We start from the raw sequence: 18,152 nt of genomic DNA, 5'->3' as shown, positions 1-18,152 counted from the left end.
AGCAGACGGCCTGCCTCTTTTCATGAGTGCACTGTGACCCTGAGCACGTCTAATCTGACTTTGCGCTGTCCTAATTTAATAATGTTTCTCTTGGAGCCAGCGTGCAACAATTGGCGGACCGGTGCGGATCGCGGCAGCTGCGGGGATGAAGAGCCGGATCCGAGGAGACGCTGGGAACAGCAGTAAATGGGACAGAAGTGGGAAGAAGATGCTGCTGATGTGGATTATCTTCTCCAGCTCGCTGTGCCTGATGGTCGAGGGCCAGATGAAGCTCTCACCAGAAACGTGAGTCGCACTGGGAAAACTCTCGCACTACTACGTTTTTCGCCTCCACGACCATTTCTGTCGGATTTTAGTGTGACAGCAATGTACATAAATATTTATACTATGCAGGTTTTGTGAGAGACAAATTTGCACGTCAATTCAATTTTCACTCAACAAAAATGTATTTCATTACTTACTATTAGGGTTACTTGTTTGTTTTGTATCACATGTACTCCAAGGACTGTCCCGTATTTGTTACAACACTTGTTAATACTATATTTGCCTGCGTAGGCCACTATGATTGCATCCTTACATGCGATGTGCTGCCTTTTGGCGGCGAATACAAGTGAGTCGAGTGAGGCATGTTGCGTCCTCCTTTTTTTTTTTTTTGAAGCCACAGGTGGGATGAATGAGTGAATTATGCCTTTTTCTATTTTGGCTGACGGCTCCACACAGACACATATGGGCCACGTGGACACCTGTGAGATGGAGCTGCAGCTAAGTGCAAAAAACAATCCTACCGCCTCTCGTCCAAGAGTGATTAAATAAAACCATGAGGAAAATAAGATAACAACTTATGGTTACTAGGTAACTTTGGGAAGAAAACGCAGGCTAAGGCGCCAATCCGTTCCTTCATCCCTCCCTCTAAAGCTACTCAGATATTTAATGGCAACATATGTGAAACATCAAACAGTGACGTCATTTTTTACTGTTGTTTTGATTTGTATTTATTTGCAACTTCCTTCCACATATTTTATAATGTCCTTGTTCACATGAACGGTGTTACGAATTCTGCTCCAATTAGTGTTGAAAAAAGAGATCAAAAATATTTTATCCCTAAGTGACTTGACATTACTCATAATGCCTGTTGTGTTATATCTTCTCTGTAATATTCACTTTGTGAGACAAATGGTTAGTTTCGCCCCCTAATTTCTTTCTTCTGCCAATGAAACGCTGCTGATGTTTGTTGTCCAAACACCAGACGAAGCTCTTTTCCCTGTAAAGCTTTCAAACCTCCTGCTGACTAAAAAACCCCAACAGATCGATGCTGCGCTGTCGGTCCACGATGGCCTATTAACTGTGTGTGTTTGTGTGTTTGAGTGTGCGAAAAAAGGTTGAGAGGGGCAGAGAAACTGAGAACATAGCACTGTGTTCATCGCAGGGCAAAAGGCCCGGTAGATTGTACGGCGCGTGCGTTACTTTGGACCCTACACGGCTCAGACAGCGTGCGCCGTCACTGGGCGGGCTGCTGGACGAGGTGAGCTTAAAGCTCCGGGGGTCAACGCAGTTCGGCGAAGCCAGCGAAGGTCACTCGTGCCCAAAATGCTTCACTTCGGCACGGTGGGAGGTTCGGCGGGCCGGGGTCCTTCTGGCCCTGGAGGTTATGTGACCAGGACATTTCAGGCCTAAGAGGTCAAACCCTGAGCAACACCTATAAACAATTTAGAAGATAAAGCGTTTTTTTTTGTGCCCCATCGGGAGCTGCTGCTGCGTACACGGCGACCACGGGGAGGTACTTCCTGTGTTCTGTTTGGTCCGTGATGGATTTGGTCTTTCCTAATCTGGCCCTCGCATGGCCTTTAAAGCGGCAGTGGGTTCATCGCAGGGTGCGCGTGACAGGCATTTCACCTTATGACGCTCGCAGTCATCTGGTTCATTCCAGGCAACAGTCGAGAGCGCTTCTAATACCTGTGAGAAAAAAAATCAATAAAGTGTTCATTTTCATCCTGTGTCTTTTATGGGCACATTTTAGAATGAGCCAACAGTCACATTTTCAACAAGTTGAAACAGTATTTTAAGTACTGCCGGGTTAGAACTGTGGCAACCCTGCCTGCGAACCGGCAGCGAGCTGGCTGGCCCCCCGTCGCTTGAGCCATCTGTCACATCCTGTCTACTCTTTATTAGCTCTCCTTGGCTGCATTCACATGGAGGATTTGTTGAATTACTGCATGTTATTGAGCACGGAGTAACCTCATGACCTAGTGGACTGTGAGCTTCTACTGTCACCAACACTAATCTGTTTTAATCTATTGTTGGCGAGTGCACTGTGACTTGTCTTCATTATGGCTGCACACATTTTGCGTCCCTATCACTATGAAGCTTTTGAGTGAAAGGATTTGGAACGAGGGTAATTAATCTGAGCTTTTCTCAAACCACTGTGTGACACACTTCTGAAATAACTTCAAACATTAATTGTTCCACAATTGTTTTAAAGATACAATGAGTTATTGCGCGTGGAGTCAATTTGGACATTCACCTCATACTGCTTTTTGTTCAGCTTATTTCAATGCATTTTAATAATGCATGCATTATTAAAATCTCAGTGATTCAATTTGAGATCTCTTTCTAAAAGCCGCTGTTTTTAAAGGGTTGATAAATTGAACTGAGGATATTTTAAGGAAGGGTCAACAGATGATTTAGCAATGCTTTAAGGATCATCTTTAGAGCTGTACTGATGTGAAAAGCCCCTGTTACTGATTATACCATACAAGTAAACTGCTTTTACTTAAGTTATTGCATTGGTTTCAAAGACATTGCTAAAGGCCTCGACTATCCGTCACTGATCATGTGTTCTCCGTGCGCAGGGTGCAGAAGTGGGCTGTGTCCTTCGGCAAAGAGATATCTGCCCTGTCCACCAGATACTCTGGAGCTAAACTGCTGCAGAAGGTAAGACATGACATGCGCACGCACACATAGAAACACAGACACACAATGGTGCATCTCAATTGGATGCGTTTTGAGATGAGCTAGGATGCAGTGTGCGGCTGTAAATTCCCTTTTTGGACATTGATTTTGAGGGGGGTAGTGGTGGTGGGGATTAAATCCCTTTTATTGATATAGTACACTGCCGCACCAGAGAAATGTATTGAGGAGGCTAATTGCCGACATTTAGAGAACTTGGAAACTAAGACGTACATTTAGTTACTGGTGAACGGAGACAGTTGGATGTGGAGCAGATGACATCACCAGATCAGACGGAGTAGGACGGAGTAACCAACCCCCCCTCCTCCCCGCGCTCCGCCGTCCAATGGGAGCGCGACTGACTGGCATAGATTCGCTGTACAACATCTGCACATGGCCCAGAGACCAATGTCATGACACACTTCATTCAAAAGCACATGAACGAAACTCACATGACGTTGGATTTAAACAACACGAATGTGCTTTCGCAGCTCACACATTAAACGTCACGCTGATATACCGTGGCTCAATGAACCCGGTGGACTTTCACCTTTTGTTCACATTAGTGTGACTTACTTTAGAGACTAGAAGGTTATGCTTCTGTGTGTGTGTGTGTGCGTCTTTTAGTAATTAGGATGCACGCTCCTCCTCAGCATGCCACCCTGTAGAATACCTAGCAGGCGCTCTCGCCATCTGCCACGCACACAAACACGCTGTGAGACGTGCTCCTATACCGACCGTCTCTCTCCACAGCGTACATGTGTCTTTATGTTTTGTTTTCGCACGCGTGCTTCTGTTCCACAGCTCTTAAACATCCCCCAATATAACTGTGTTTGCGCTTTGTTAGCGCTTGTGTTAGAGAGTGGATCAACCTCAGATTTAATCAATGTGTCGTTTGGTGGAAACCATTTTCCAGAGTGACAACCGATAAGTGAAGTGATGGTCGTGTAGTAGGAGCAGTCATACTGGTAACAACGTTACCAGTTGCTGTGGTAACGCATCGGTAATAGACGTGTGTGCATGTAAAGAAGGCGCATGTCTCCTAGTTGCACACTTTATCCTTTTGTTTGGTCAGTGATGTGTAAAAACCGCCGAGTGCATTAGTTTGAGCTCGGCAACAAGAAGCCATTAATCTCCCGCCTCCGTCTAATCGATGGCTTTCTCGTTATCTGTAGAACTTTTAGTGACTGTCTTCTTTCCTGAGTAAACCGAACAGGGTATTGAATTGTTTTTAGTTTATATTTGAGGATAATACAGAAACTTTTGGAGCATTCATATCTATTTGGCTCCCTTAAATTATAAATAATAAGAATTCTTATCTATCTGGCTGCTTCTCTTATGAAACTGAAAAGCATCATCTGTAAAAAATAGTAATATAATAATAATAATAATAATTTGAAGCTCACTTTGAATGACAAATAGTTAGCTATTTTTGTGTCAAAAGTCGTAATCTCCTGGTTGCCCCACCTTCCTTGGACTCTGGTATGTTGGGATTTCCCATCAGCGAGTATTTTTTCGACAAATGTCACCCACATCACATTGAAAGAAGGGTAATTATCTCCCCGCAATAAAAAATCAAGTCCAATGTCCAAAATATGTCCATAAACCTGTCTAAATACGTCGTCTGACATTGCGTCACGTGGTTTTACCATCGCGGCCGGAAATGAACCTTTCGGTCCACAGGAAAGAAACAGCACAACCTCCATTAGATTACAATTATGTAACTGCTGTAATTCAATAGCGCAGTGAACAAACGCACAAGCAGCCAGGATGCACAGATGTCAGTCGGGAAGCGCCATGTGCAGGATGGTTGTCTTGTGGCGTCCCTCTGTCATATTGCAGATTAGATACGGGGTCTGCGGATAATGTCAGGGCTTGACCCTCGTCTGTACTGCAACTGTGAATGCCATCCGCGTGTGTGTGTGTATAATCGTATAATACCAAGATCACTTCCATGATTATCTGTTTGTCTCTGTTTTTTTCCATTGTGACATTAACCAAGATGGCGTATGTGACTTTCAAATGTGAAAATACATGTCAAATGGGAGCAATATATTACAACAACACTCTTCTCACTTTCTAAAGGATTCTCTGCAAGTTATCCACGCCGCTGTTAATGAGCCAACTGTGTCTTTTCTCTAAAGAAATACAAGGATATCGAGGCAGCGGTGAAGATAGAGGAGGTGGTGGGAGAGGAGCTCGCAAAAAAGTTTGCCGAGGAGATGGAGGAGATGCTCGGGAGGAAGATGAAATCTGTGAAGGTACAATAATAACGCGTTGTGTTGAAGCCAATAAGTGATAATCATCTTGACACGCGCTCCTCTGCACACGTGCTTGTTTAAATAAAATTGTAGGTTTGGTTGAACTTGATCATGGAGATAATTGAGCCCCCCTCCCGCCCTTTGGTTGTGTCGTTAACGCCGTGTGTTGTTGTCGCAGAGGCTGGCGGAAGCGGCGGAGGACGCCGACCTTTACCACGAGTACAACGAAACCCTAATGGTATGTGACAGTCCTGTACAAACGGGGTTCTGGTTGTGGAACATATTTGTTTGTGTTGAACATAAACATACAAAACCTTTATTTGTAGCAATCATGCTAACCAAGGTTTTTACAGACCTCGAGGACGAATATAATTCTTTGCGCGTATCTTTAATCTTTCACGATGAAATGATCTTTCGGTGCCTTATCCTTGACTCCTCTGTCTAGTTTGATTACTTTAACTCCATGCTGATCAACACGGTGGATGGCAATGGGAACCCGCCGGCACTGGGGGGAGACTTTGCTCTGGAGAAGAACGAACACTTCAATAAACTGCCGGTCAACACACAACTGAGTAACATACAAGTCCCTACTAATGTTTACAACAGAGGTAGATAAGTTTAAACACACGCACACACACACACACATATTGGGATATGCATGTGATTGCCAGGAGAATATCCACACCTTTATTTCTCCCTCCCTCTATAGATCCAGATATTCTGAATGGAGTCTACATGTCGGAGGCTCTGAACGACGTGTTCATTGATAACTTCCAGAAAGACCCGACCCTGACTTGGCAGTACTTTGGCAGCGCTGCAGGCTTCTTCCGGTTGTACCCAGGTGGGACACCCTCCCGTGCATCCACGAAATGTCTTCGGCTGCACATGTCCCTCGCGCGTCCTCACAGTCACAGCACGACGGGTGAACGTTGGGCAAACAGAAGCCAAACCATGTACTCGCACAGCGAACGCGATGACTCACGCTCAGCCACAATATGGCTGCTGGTTTGGTCTTTATCCTGTGTGCGTGTGTGTGTGTGTGCGTGTGTGTGTGTGAGTAATCAGGCCTGGATTTGTGACGCCGCTTGTTTTTACTCACCCGCTATCTCATCTCTCATTATTTGACAATCTGTCACGATCCATCCGAGCATTAATTTGTCCATCTGTCAGCTGTCTTCGTTAAACCCACCCGTACTTCTCTCTGTCTCCAGGGATCCAGTGGATTCCAGATGAAAATGGTGTGGTCACCTTTGATTGCAGGAATAGAAACTGGTAAGGAAACGTGACACCGGTCTGACTGCATCAGGGGCCATTTGGCCAATTGAGGATAATAAATCAGTTGCAGGGGCAGTTAGCGAGAGACGTCTTGCTTTCTACAGTAGTCGTTCAGCCTCCTGAATTAGTGACTTTAACAATGTATCGCAGTTTTGAGAAATAACGTTAAAAGCCGTGAAGGGATGTTGTTTGCGATGTAAAGCCTTGGTGTCTGTAAACTCGGGCGTCACCAATTCCACTAACCACGTCTCCTTTAGAATTAGTGACCGTGACACCAGCATTTGTGTTGTTATTTCTTCCCCTGCTGCGACAAATCCAATTGCTTCCCCCGCAAAAGATCCATCAAAAAGATTACTGTTTGGTCATCGTACATCAAGTTCCAGGAAGTCAGAAGGAACATAAAAGGATCAGGCTTAAACGGTGCCTGTCCTGTCTGTCCCTAGATTACCGGTTTTATTCGCCGGGCCGCGTTTGGTTTGTGTTACATCAAAGTTAAATAAGTCTGCCTCTTTCTAGGTACATCCAGGCCGCCACTTCTCCCAAAGACGTGGTCATCGTGGTGGACGTGAGTGGCAGCATGAAGGGGCTCAGACTGACCATCGCCAAACACACCATCAACACAATCCTGGACACACTGGGGGAAAATGACTTCGTTAACATCGTCGCGGTGAGCGCACGCGTGGAAACGCTCGACCCGCAGGCAGAAATTCAGTAACTTCGAAGCTTCAAAATTCATTTTGTTTTTAGGTTTTTCAGGATTTTGGCTGCGTGCGTCTCTACCACTGCAAATCAGTTTAATAAGCACGGTTTATCCTGGAGCTACTGTGCGTGTAATCATACGGCCCCTGCAAATCCGCTGCCCTTAAGCTCTTTTTACACAGAAGTTAAAGCTACACAGGTTCAATGAACTGACCACGCAATAAAACAAGTGCCAAGGTTTTAATCCCACCAGTGAAAACATTTTTCATATTATCAGTAGATAAATAGTAAGATCCAAAGTAGATAAAACCTAAAAGACATGCTTGTACATTATGATAAACACCAATGTCAATAACAGAATAATTATTATTAAATTAATATGAATAATATAGCACCCAAATTATTATATAAACGTAATTATTGTTAAAAAGTCAGTTTCCACAGACCTGCGCTTGGAGGAAATGAGTGTAATGTAGTTAAAGGATTTGGTGATATTAAGGGATTTATTTAGGGATGAATTAAAGGGCAATACAACTTGAACCTGTTACAATCATGTTGTTGTTCACGTTGGGTGACATATTTGTTTTTTTCTCTCCAGTACAGTGATTACGTCCGCTACGTGGAGCCCTGCTTCAAGGGCACGCTGGTACAAGCTGATCTGGATAACAGAGAGGTAACGCACGCACACACACACACACACACACACACACATACATACATACAGTACATACACACGGACAGACGCACACATAGTGGAGACACAAGATAGACAGCTAATTGATTCACCTAAACACTGCTAACCTATTCATCCCAGGCTGTTATCTCACTAATCCTTTAAATGCATTACGCTGTCAGAAACCCTCAGAAACCGTTTGGGTTCGTCTCGGTTTCGAAGAATACAGATATTTCCGCCACTCCGTTCTTCCTTGTCGTCTTCAGTCTCCTCTTAATCGCCTCCTTTACAAAAACAATGACATTTTTGTTCTTTTGCACTTTTACTCCTCAACATCTCACCTCCTCTTTTTTTTTTTATTAACGAGTAGGCGCACATAAATGAACGTTATTAATGTCCCATCGTTTCACTCCTGCTTTATTTTCTTTTTTCGCTCCTCATCTGTTGTCCTGTTTTTCACATACCAACACCTTCCCCGTCTGCCCGGCGTGCCTCTGCGTGAATGTTGTGTGTTGAATGTGTGCCCTACTTTCTCTCCCCTGACCGTTATTGCAGATCAGGTGAGGTCGCGATGCCGCTGACAATATTAAGTAGGTCACGTGACCTGTCAACAGGATATTTGATTGGTTTAATGCCTGGAGGCATGCTGTAACAGAATGGGCTTACAGATGTTGGCTGACACACTTACGCATAAACTCATGTTGGCACAAACACATTTACATGACGACTCAGTTTTGCGGCAGTTATATAAGAACTTCTACATCACCAAAAGACTATTTGCCGTTTTTATTCCCACGTTAAGTCAGAATGCATTTGCCCAAACTTCCCTCTGACCAATCTGTATTTTAAATTTTTTTTCAGTTTTTTCAAAAGATAGAGAAAATAATATTTTAATTCTAGGTCCCTAAAATCAACCTCAAATTAAGGCTGAAAGTTCCATTGCCATGATTGACTTATACATGTTTAAGTGCATGGTTTGATGTCTTGATAAATGTTATTACAGAATACCTTCTATGGTGGGAAGAGATAATGCAGATTGCCGAAAATATTGTTATGGAAACATCTTTTATTATATTTAAGTATTGTTCAAATGAGACAACAATCATTTTCACACCAATAATTTACAGTTACAGGATCTACAATTCATTTAAGAGTCCTTCAAAGGCTACGTCTATCTGCACAAGGGTCCCACTCACAACAATGTGCCCATAGTATTTGTGTGTGTGTGTGTGTGTGTGCAAGTGTTGATTAAACCTCATTGCCTCAATGTGTTTTAGGGATTTTGCCATATTTGGTCAGCGTGTCACTGAGCCGCGAAATAATCCTGTTGTGTGTCCGTCTCACAGCACTTCAAGCTACTGGTCGACGGGCTTCACGTCAAAGGCGAGGGCAAAGTCAAAAATGCAATGAAGGAGTCGTTCAAGATCCTCAATGAGGTTTGTGCAGTCAGAGCAACTGCTGGATCTTAACACTCACAGGGCTGTAAAGAAACACTCCGACAACACCTAAATGACGCGAGTGTGTGTGTGTGTGTGTGTGTTTAGGCTGCAGCGCTGGGCCAGGGCAGCCTGTGTAACCAGGCAATCATGCTGATAACAGACGGCGCCATGGAGGACTTCCAGAGTGTTTTTGAAGAGTTCAACTGGCCGGAACGACGGGTACGACACGCACACAAAATAATCAACTACCAGGACTATAGTGTAATACACCGTGAGCAACAAATCACTGACAGCCATCATTTAAAGCAGTTTGAAGTAACAATCAGACGGCGTTCACCGCTTCTCACTACATACTTTGTCTGCCCAGGTTCGAGTTTTCACCTATCTGATTGGACGGGAGATGACGTTTGCTGAAAACGTTAAATGGATCGCCTGCAACAACAAGGGTAAAAAAAAAAAACGGCGCGATCAGTCAAGAGTCTGCGTTCTGACGTAAATGGCTCACTTGAATCCATAGTTCTGTCACAAAGAGTTTGGTTAATTCAACAAAGGATAGAGTCAAGTTTTTGAAAACGGCTTAAATTGCTTAGTATTGAATAAAACAGTACCCCCCCCCCCCCTCCTTCTCTCCCTCCGTGTTCTAGCAGGTCTGCTGGCTTTCTGTGTTGTGCCCAGGTGGTGCTGTTCGGGCCTTGGTATCAGGTGCTGCCCTCTTGTGAATTACATGGGGTCATGCAGCAGCCTCAGACCTGAAAATAATCACTTCATCCTGCTCTGTGCACATCAAAAATCCCTGACTAAATACCTGATTATCAACAAAGATAAGACAATCCAGGCCAAAACAATGTCACATGTTCGCTGTGTGTAATCGGTAACAGGTGCACTCCCTTCTGTTGTGATCGTAAGTTGGCACGTGCCTCTGCCAACAACAAAATAGACACACGTACTCTGCTGCAAAAGCCTAAATGCAATTTTAGTTGAGGTAGCGTGTCTACCTGATTATGGCCATTATAAAATGGGAAAATGTTGCACACATTTGTACCTGGCAGTGCTTCAGTAGCCTGTTGTCACTGAGCAGCTACACTGCAGGTAACCCATTGACGTCATTGTTTCCCAGTTGTAGAAATGCCACAAACGCCATGCTGCGCCAAGCTTTAAAAACACACGAAAAACCCATTGGAAGTGATGGGAGGTTCAAGTGTAGTTGTTTTTCTCCATTTGAAACAGGGTTTGTTTGTTTTTAGAATGCAACATTTTCTCAAGTTGGATAAATTTGTTTATTAAATAAATGTCCAGTACAACCCAAAAAAAAATGTCTTTGCTAAAACTTCCGGCTCCGACTTATTTCATCTAAGTTAAGTGATACAAGTGCCATGCATGTGCGCGTCTGTGTGTCCTGCAGGTTACTACACACACGTCTCCACGCTGGCTGACGTCCAGGAGAACGTCATGGAGTACCTCCACGTTCTCAGCCGACCAATGGTCATCAACCACGATCACGACATCATCTGGACTGAGGCCTACATGGACAGCGTGGTCAGTCTGCTTCTCCCATGTGCTCGCTTGGCAACACGCACGATTTGCTTCAATGTTACTTGGCTTACAGTATGTGATCACAAGGTCACAAGTGATCCATTAAACTGCTTCCAGAGAGAGGTAAAGTCCCCTACGGATGTCTCACATGGGGTATTATTCAGAAAACACATGAGAGGAACTGCTAGGTGGTTGCCAGGTTGTTACAAAGCAATTTCCGCAGTGATTATTAGGGCAGAAATTGTTGGTGGTTAAATTGCTTTTATGGTGTTCGCTCTGTAGTTGCTAGGATGCTGCTTGAAGATTGAGTTGACACTTATAAACTTTCAGGCTCTGGTGGACCACTATGGGACCTGAATTAATATGTGCAATCGTTAACGGCAAGAGACAAATGTATATCCCTAAATGTGCTGTTACACATTTTTTTAAACAGAAGTTAAGGTAGTTCGACTGAGGTTTTTGGAAGTACCATTTAGCTTTGTGTGACACATATGTGCCACAGCTCATACGGCACATTGTAATGTTACCAACACTGCCAGCCAAAATCAATCCCAAGCCATCTTGAAATTAGTATTAAGTCATTTTATTTTTCTAATTTTAGCTACTTCACTGCCTCCCACTAGTATAATTGCCAAGCTATTATTTCAATACCGGTTTCCATCGTGGTTGTTTCCACTTCATGCTTGTTGTCGTCTTTTCTCCATCTTCACCTTCAGTTGCCAACTACGAAGGAGGTAATCATAGAGCTTCAGTGTAACTTTTCTTTTTGAAGTAGCTTCGTTCTTAATAAAATAAATAGAATACAGTGTGTAGATATCTGTCATATCGTTCCCTTCTCAGGTAATCAGTTTCTTCTTACAGTAATTGTCGTCCATTGGTTAAAATGTGAATGTTACCTTAGTTTATCCTTTAGTTAGCAAGCCTAGATTAGTCGATGCTCTTTGAAATACGTTTTCACCTGAAACCGCTGGAAAAAGTGCTGCTCTGACAGCTGCTTCTTAGTGATTTGAAACGTGTCTTCACTACTTATTACTTCATTTATTTCCCAGCATAATTGGTGTAAACATTAGTTTCTCATTGCTTCCCTTCTGTGCGTCAACTTAGCTGTGTCCTTTGGTTCATAACCCAACCGGGTTAAACTGTGCACACACACTTTTTTTTATCGTTTTGCTAACTAATTAAGCCTGTCATCACAAACCAGGGAGCAGTAATTGATTGTGCCTGTTCTTTGTGTGTTTGTGTACCACAGCTGTTCAACAGTCAGGCCCAAAGCCTGCTCCTTATGACCTCTGTGGCCATGCCCGTGTTCAGCAAGAAAAAAGAGACCGTAAATATTCATTTTCAATCCCCACTGATACAATTAGCCTCAAAAAAGTGTCCCCTGAAATCGTGCACCCACCAACCTGCTGGCGTGTGTCCCGTAGTTGTCACATGGGATTCTGCTGGGCGTCGTGGGAACGGATGTGGCTTTGAAGGAACTGATGAGACTAGCTCCAAGATACAAGGTAAACTACCCTTCAGTGACATTCGAGTCGTGATATGATGTCAATTATCAGGTGTCGGTGATCCACGTTGTTGCTCCCATTTGTGTCTCTTCAGCTTGGTGTCCACGGTTACGCTTTCCTCATCACCAACAACGGCTACATCTTATCTCACCCTGACCTGCGCCCTCTGGTACCGAAAAATATTCTCCCGTGAATTAAACCCTGCTTGATGTACTGTATTGCAATTAACCAAGCAGCGTTACACGGAAAACGTTTCTAAAGACCTTTTCATGTGTCTGCGACAGTATAAGGAGGGGAAGAGGCTAAAACCAAAACCCAACTACAACAGCGTCGATCTGATGGAGGTGGAATGGGAAGACACCGAGGAGAAAGTGAGCAACGCACACACATCTCTGCCTCGTCTCGCAGCCGTCCCGTCTGTCGTTGTGGGTTTGGTTGAAACAGGTGGAGCTCAGTGTGCAACGCTTGTGTTTCAGCTGAGGACCGCCATGGTCAGAGGAGAAACGGGGACGATGGCGCTGGACGTGAGAGCATCTGTGGATAAAGGAGTGAGTAGGCTAGTTTTTGTGAATGTGCCACACGGGTAGCCTCTCCGTCGCCTCGTTGGGATTCATTTCATTTTTTTCTCGTATTGTTTTGGTGTCTTTTTTTTCCCCCTGTGCTTTCGCCATGATGTTCGTCCGCTCCGTCCCCCTCTTTGTCCCTCGCAGAGGAGAGTGATGTTCCTGAAGAACGATTACTTCTACACCGTCATCAATGAGACACCGTTTAGGTTCGTCTGAGAGCTTTAACAGGATCAATTAGTGTCCAAGTCAATTATGCAACAGAGCAGCATCCATCTACCTGCTTGAAATGATTAATTACTGATGTATTTTGGACAAACATCTTCTCTGTATTTGACAGTCTGGGTATAGTGCTGACTCGAGGATATGGACAGTACATCTTCATTGGAAACGTCTCTGTTGAGGAGGGTAAGTCTCTTCTTTCTTCTGTATTACACAGATTTTGTTCATCTCTTCCGTGTGTTTTTTTTATTTGTATTTTTCTCCCCTCAGGTCTTCATGACTTGCTGGCTCCAGACCTGACCATAGCCAGTGAATGGTGAGATCTCACGGGATTCCATCCATTTCAAGGGGTAGAAACTCTCACTGAGAGTACTTCATTGTTGCGCTGTGTGTCCTCGTAGGACCTACTGTGAGACAGATATTGACCCGGCCCATCGTAAGCTGAGCCAGTTGCAGGCTGTGGTGCAATACCTCACTGGCAAAGAACCACATCTGGAGTGTAAGTGGACCCTTTCGTCTCAGCATATCAATTATTTGTATGTATGTGTGATCTTCATTACCGTCGGCCACATCCAGTGCTTAATATTTATGTCCTCATGTTTGACCTCAGTCCTTTGTGTGATTAATATGATCTCTTTTGCTTTATTCCTCTCGACAGGTGATGCGCAGTTGTTGCAACAGACTCTATTCGATGCCGTGGTCACGGCCCCCATGGAAGCCTACTGGACCGCTCTCATGCTCAACACCTCTGGGTGAGTATTAACACACATGCACACCCACATACATTCTTAATTAAGACATGGGCTTTTTACGCTTTTGTTCACTTGCAATTTCTCTTTACAAATATCTCCCCTTCCATCAGCTCCACCTTCCTTTTTTCTTATGGCCGACTCTCCTTTCTCTCTTTCAGTATGGACGAGGGGGTAGAAACTGCGTTCTTGGGGACCCGTTCCGGCCTGATGAGGTTCCAGAGATACGCTGGTGTTGAGAAAAGAATTGGCAAGTGAGTCAAGAAAACGGCTATTTTGTAAATTTAATATCATCACATCAAATAATTCATACCATGATGTCCCCAATCAACAGGTTTTACACTAGTAAAATAAGTCAAACCCCTTTTTATGGTTGTCATAGCAGTTAAAGGTTGTTTTAATTATACTTACTTATTAAGTAGGATGAGAGTTCGCCCTCTGGTGGTTGATAAAAATGTAGCACAAAATAATGCTCCTCTGATGTTCTCTTTATCGTATCCTTCTTTATCTTCCACCTGTTCCTTTGTCCTCATAATGATGCTGCGGAGACTATATTTTTCCTTAGGCTTATTTTTATTTCTCCACAGGACTTTCCTGACCTCCACAGACATGGAGAACATGTTCACATTGGACCATTTCCCAGTGTGGTACCGCCGAGCGTCCGAGTACCCTGCTGGACAGTTTCTCTACTACATGCCCAGACAGGAGACTAGAGGTAAAGGAAATACTTTCATTGCTTATTTTATTTCCAATTTTCTCAGCCCTGTTGAGCCAAATATCTCTCTGTGAAAGGCTCAACTATCCGGCCAGTAGTCAAGAAATTAAAGTGAGAGAAAGGAGGAGATTTCGAAGCTTGTGACCACATTTCATTTTTCCTACTTGAGCGTTGCATGAATGAAATTAATTTTTAAAGTGCGTTTAAAAAAAAGAGCCGCCAGGCAGAATCAAAGGACAGGAATTTGAACGTAATCTTTTCCGAGTGTCGCAGACTTTAATGCAATTTTGTTGAAATATTCAGCGAGTATGAGGCTGATAACGCCGTCCCTCCTCACTACAGAGCACACTCAGAGGGGCAAAATGGAATATAGTTTGTTGAGTGCTTTTTAGACTCTTAGTTGTTTCCCCCCAGCATGAAAATATCACACACAACAGCTGCCTGAATGATGTACTTAATCTACAGAGGATTTAAAACCAATGACAATGTGTTTGGATGCTCACACAATTTTAAGCTTCTGTTTCACATGAAAACAAACGGCCTTGTACATGTTTTAGGTTGATGTTAGATACAGCTTGTTGTGTTCAGACGTATTCAGGGACTATGAGGCCGACTATAGCGCCACCTTGAGTGAAGAGGAGGTGGAGCTTGAAGCGGAGGAGGGTAGAGGAAACCTTTTACGTCTACTTGGCATGCCTCCTGGCTCTATCCTCCAACTGGAAGCCCGGCCGATGCTGCGTCTCCGTTTTCTGTACCCTTCTCTGTTTTCTTTCTCTCTTCGTTGTCATTCCTCCTCTTCTCCTCCTCTCTTTTTTCCTCTTGAGGCACGAGCATGCAGTCAGAGTATAAGAAATCCCCTTTGAGAAGAAAGAATCTGCTTTTTTTTTTTTACAGTATTACCTCTGTCATCCTGTTTTAACATTATAACTCAATGTTTAGTGTTAAAACCAACTAAGAAATCCCATTCTGTCAGAGTTTTGTTTTATAAAATACAATTATGAATACATTAAATACAAGCACAGGAAAAAAAACAAAGTTCACTAACATATGATACCTTTGTTATGAGTGGACCAGTTTTTGTACTCAGTTGCGTAACGCTTGCAATATTAATCCGGCTGGATTCTGACTTGCTGACAGTCGGCATGACGGCTGTGAATGGACACAAAGGGGATGAATTAATGACTTTGTTAAATAACACATTCTGAATCTGTCTCCCCGCATATTTCTGAAAATATTGACAAATCTGTGCCAACATACAACACATATAAATGATGCATTCATTAAGTTAGAGCCTATTTAGATCTTTTTTTTAAACTTTTTGGCCCCTGTGCATGCATATTGTTGTGCACGTGCACATGTTTGGAAGGACCTTTAATGTGTTCGGGATGTGCCTGCATGCATCCTTGTTTTACACACGTATGTATTGATGAAGTTGTGTGTGGATTCTCGCTGATTGCGTGTGTCGCTCCACCAGCAGGGAGGATAGTCATCGCCACCACGGCTGTCACCGTAACGGTGGGAAAGAAAACTGCCATCGCGGGAGGTAGGATGACAACTTTTGTTTCGATTCCCTTTCCGTCCTTTTTACGCACATGTCAAGTCTCCGCTTCTTTTCCTCTGGCGAAGTGTCCTCTCCCTTCACGTCCTATCCCTTTTTTTCTGAGCTCTTTGGCCTTCGATCCCTTCGTCTTTTCTCGCCATTCAACACTGACAGCTTAGTCGCTGACATTGAGTTGGCTAGCTGGATGGAGATCGCTCACAGCATCACTTTCCAATCAGGATGTCGCTAATTGAATATTAATCAATTTGAGCATCTACAAGTCCAAGTGGACAAACTCTATCTGTTGATGACTATTGTGCGATATGATCGAAAGGTGCAGAAAAGTAACTAAATGGAACTTGGGGTGAGAATGTATTTGATGCTTGTTTTTTTTTTTGGAGAAACATTTTGTCTGATAGTTCATCATCTTTGGCCTTTTTTTACTGCTTGCTGTCGTTTGTTGCTGCGTCTGACACGCTCCTCAGTCACAATCATTCCTGAGAGTGTGTGTGTGTGTGTGTGTGTGTACATGCGCGTGCGTGTCCTCGTGTCTTGGTGTACACCTGTATGCATTTGGTGTCCCATTATGCTGATAGAGAGACGAAGAGGGAAAACACGCCGCACAAACCAAGGCGCTTATCTGTATTTCACAGCTTTCATAGAAGTTGTCTTCGCTGTGAAAATCGTGTTATGCAGAAGTGAGAGAACGAGTTCAAAATAGACGTTTTTTTCTGTCTCCTTCTACTAATAGCCGCTCATTCTTAACTTATTCCCTTTTTTTAAAAATTCTTCCTGCTGCTTCGGTTCATCTCTCTCTCTGCTTGTTTGGGAGCTTTGATATGACAGTTTGTCGAATCCAGAGATGTGCGTAAACATAACTTAAATTACTATTACATCCGCCATTTAAATGAAAGTAAGCGTGCATTATTGAGAAAAACGTACGCTTGAAATACCCGATGAGTTTCTGTGTGCGTTGATGGTAGATTGTCGCACGATGATCACCGGTTGGATAGTTTGTTTTGCCGCGTGTCTGGATGTTCTACCAGCTGCTTCACGTCCACAAAACCACAGAGGAGAAGACAGCATCAATGATTTATGCACTCGCCCTCTTTGAATGTCTTCATCACACACTCTTCCTCACACACGCTTCCTTACCTCCTCACAGACGTCTCTCTTTTCCTATAACTTCTCCACTGCTGAGCTGTCAAACTCCGTCTCCCTTCACTCCCCCGCGCTTTACTCCCTGTGTCTCTTCTCGCCACGTTACCCTCTTTTGTCCCCCCCCTCTCTCTCTCTCTCTCTCCACTTTGCCGTCTTGCTGCTTCACAATGTTAAAAAAAAAAAAAAGGTTGTGGTTGCATTTGTAACCACAGAGTGTCAGCGTTTATCCGAAACCGAATCCTGCGAGTGCCGAGGGGCTTTCTGGCAGATCTGGCGGCAGGTGATGAAGGCCAAGGATTTGGTATTTCAGACGCTGATCCAGAATCAGTCAACAGTGACTACAAAAAACACTGTGTTTACACTCCTCGGAGGCTCAGCGTGGATTAGCGCGGCCCTCGTGGCAGAAGTGACGGGCTGTATGTAAATAGAGCTAATACGCTCCAAGTGACTGAGAAGCAGGCGGTGAGAAAGAGACGGAGAAGGTAAAAAAAAAAAGAGCAGGGAAATAATAAAGGACAGGGAGAGACATTTGACATGGAGGAGGAGGAGACGAAGGGGACAAAAATGAGAGAGAAAAGAATGGCTGGCGAGGATGGATGGGATGGGAGGGATGGGGGGGGCACAATAGACCAGACAAAGGATAAAGAGGGCAGACATGAGAGAAACCAAAGGTGGAAAATACTGTAAAAAATAGTGGGAGGAGAGGCGACGGAAAGATAAATTGAGACAAGATAAGTGAAGGAGGAAGAAGATAAAAAATAGAGAAAGGTGAGAGGCGTTAGAGGGCAAAAGACAGAAAATGAGATACGGTGCAATATACTGCTATCGTGACTGATTCATGCTTTCATTTTCCGCTGTGGATTTAATCATT

The 18,152-nt window shown here is 43.8% G+C and overlaps 1 protein-coding gene and 1 long non-coding RNA gene across 13 annotated transcripts in view; one reads left to right on the top strand and one right to left on the bottom strand.

Annotated features, from left to right (window-relative positions):
• Nucleotides 1–18,152, top strand: part of cacna2d4a (calcium channel, voltage-dependent, alpha 2/delta subunit 4a) — a 66,925-nt gene that overhangs the window by 3,326 nt on the left and 45,447 nt on the right. For 5 of the 11 annotated variants that reach the window (XM_078100295.1, XM_078100294.1, XM_078100296.1 and 2 more), the window contains exons 2-27: nt 101–285; nt 2,850–2,931; nt 5,091–5,207; nt 5,386–5,445; nt 5,653–5,815; nt 5,917–6,048; nt 6,419–6,479; nt 6,999–7,149; nt 7,780–7,854; nt 9,201–9,290; nt 9,399–9,512; nt 9,661–9,739; nt 10,696–10,829; nt 12,076–12,153; nt 12,251–12,331; nt 12,426–12,500; nt 12,616–12,702; nt 12,808–12,879; nt 13,042–13,103; nt 13,235–13,302; nt 13,387–13,432; nt 13,518–13,615; nt 13,775–13,868; nt 14,027–14,119; nt 14,453–14,580; nt 16,055–16,123. In XM_078100295.1, coding sequence (XP_077956421.1) covers nt 146–285; nt 2,850–2,931; nt 5,091–5,207; nt 5,386–5,445; nt 5,653–5,815; nt 5,917–6,048; nt 6,419–6,479; nt 6,999–7,149; nt 7,780–7,854; nt 9,201–9,290; nt 9,399–9,512; nt 9,661–9,739; nt 10,696–10,829; nt 12,076–12,153; nt 12,251–12,331; nt 12,426–12,500; nt 12,616–12,702; nt 12,808–12,879; nt 13,042–13,103; nt 13,235–13,302; nt 13,387–13,432; nt 13,518–13,615; nt 13,775–13,868; nt 14,027–14,119; nt 14,453–14,580; nt 16,055–16,123 — 2,449 coding nt within the window. In that variant the 5' untranslated portion in view covers nt 101–145. Of the gene's footprint in view, nt 1–100; nt 286–2,849; nt 2,932–5,090; nt 5,208–5,385; nt 5,446–5,652; nt 5,816–5,916; nt 6,049–6,418; nt 6,480–6,998; nt 7,150–7,779; nt 7,855–9,200; nt 9,291–9,398; nt 9,513–9,660; nt 9,740–10,695; nt 10,830–11,542; nt 11,561–12,075; nt 12,154–12,250; nt 12,332–12,425; nt 12,501–12,615; nt 12,703–12,807; nt 12,880–13,041; nt 13,104–13,234; nt 13,303–13,386; nt 13,433–13,517; nt 13,616–13,774; nt 13,869–14,026; nt 14,120–14,452; nt 14,581–15,168; nt 15,564–16,054; nt 16,124–18,152 lie in introns of those variants that run through there. The other 6 variants (XM_078100293.1, XM_078100292.1, XM_078100290.1 and 3 more) reach the window with 3 other exon arrangements.
• On the bottom strand, nt 14,826–17,471 carry LOC120818355 (uncharacterized). 2 transcript variants are annotated; one of them, XR_005712124.2, is made up of 4 exons: nt 17,276–17,471; nt 17,063–17,166; nt 15,635–15,729; nt 14,826–15,437 (listed from the first exon to the last, which is right to left on the bottom strand). It is a non-coding gene; the product is annotated as an uncharacterized LOC120818355 (long non-coding RNA). The 2 variants fall into 2 exon arrangements; XR_005712125.2 differs by having other exon boundaries at nt 17,063–17,169; nt 17,276–17,399.

This window comes from Gasterosteus aculeatus, chromosome 4, assembly GCF_964276395.1.
Source record: "Gasterosteus aculeatus chromosome 4, fGasAcu3.hap1.1, whole genome shotgun sequence".
Taxonomy (NCBI): Eukaryota; Metazoa; Chordata; class Actinopteri; order Perciformes; family Gasterosteidae; genus Gasterosteus; species Gasterosteus aculeatus.
Note: the sequence above shows the minus strand (reverse complement) of the source record. Positions and strands in the feature narration are given on the sequence as shown.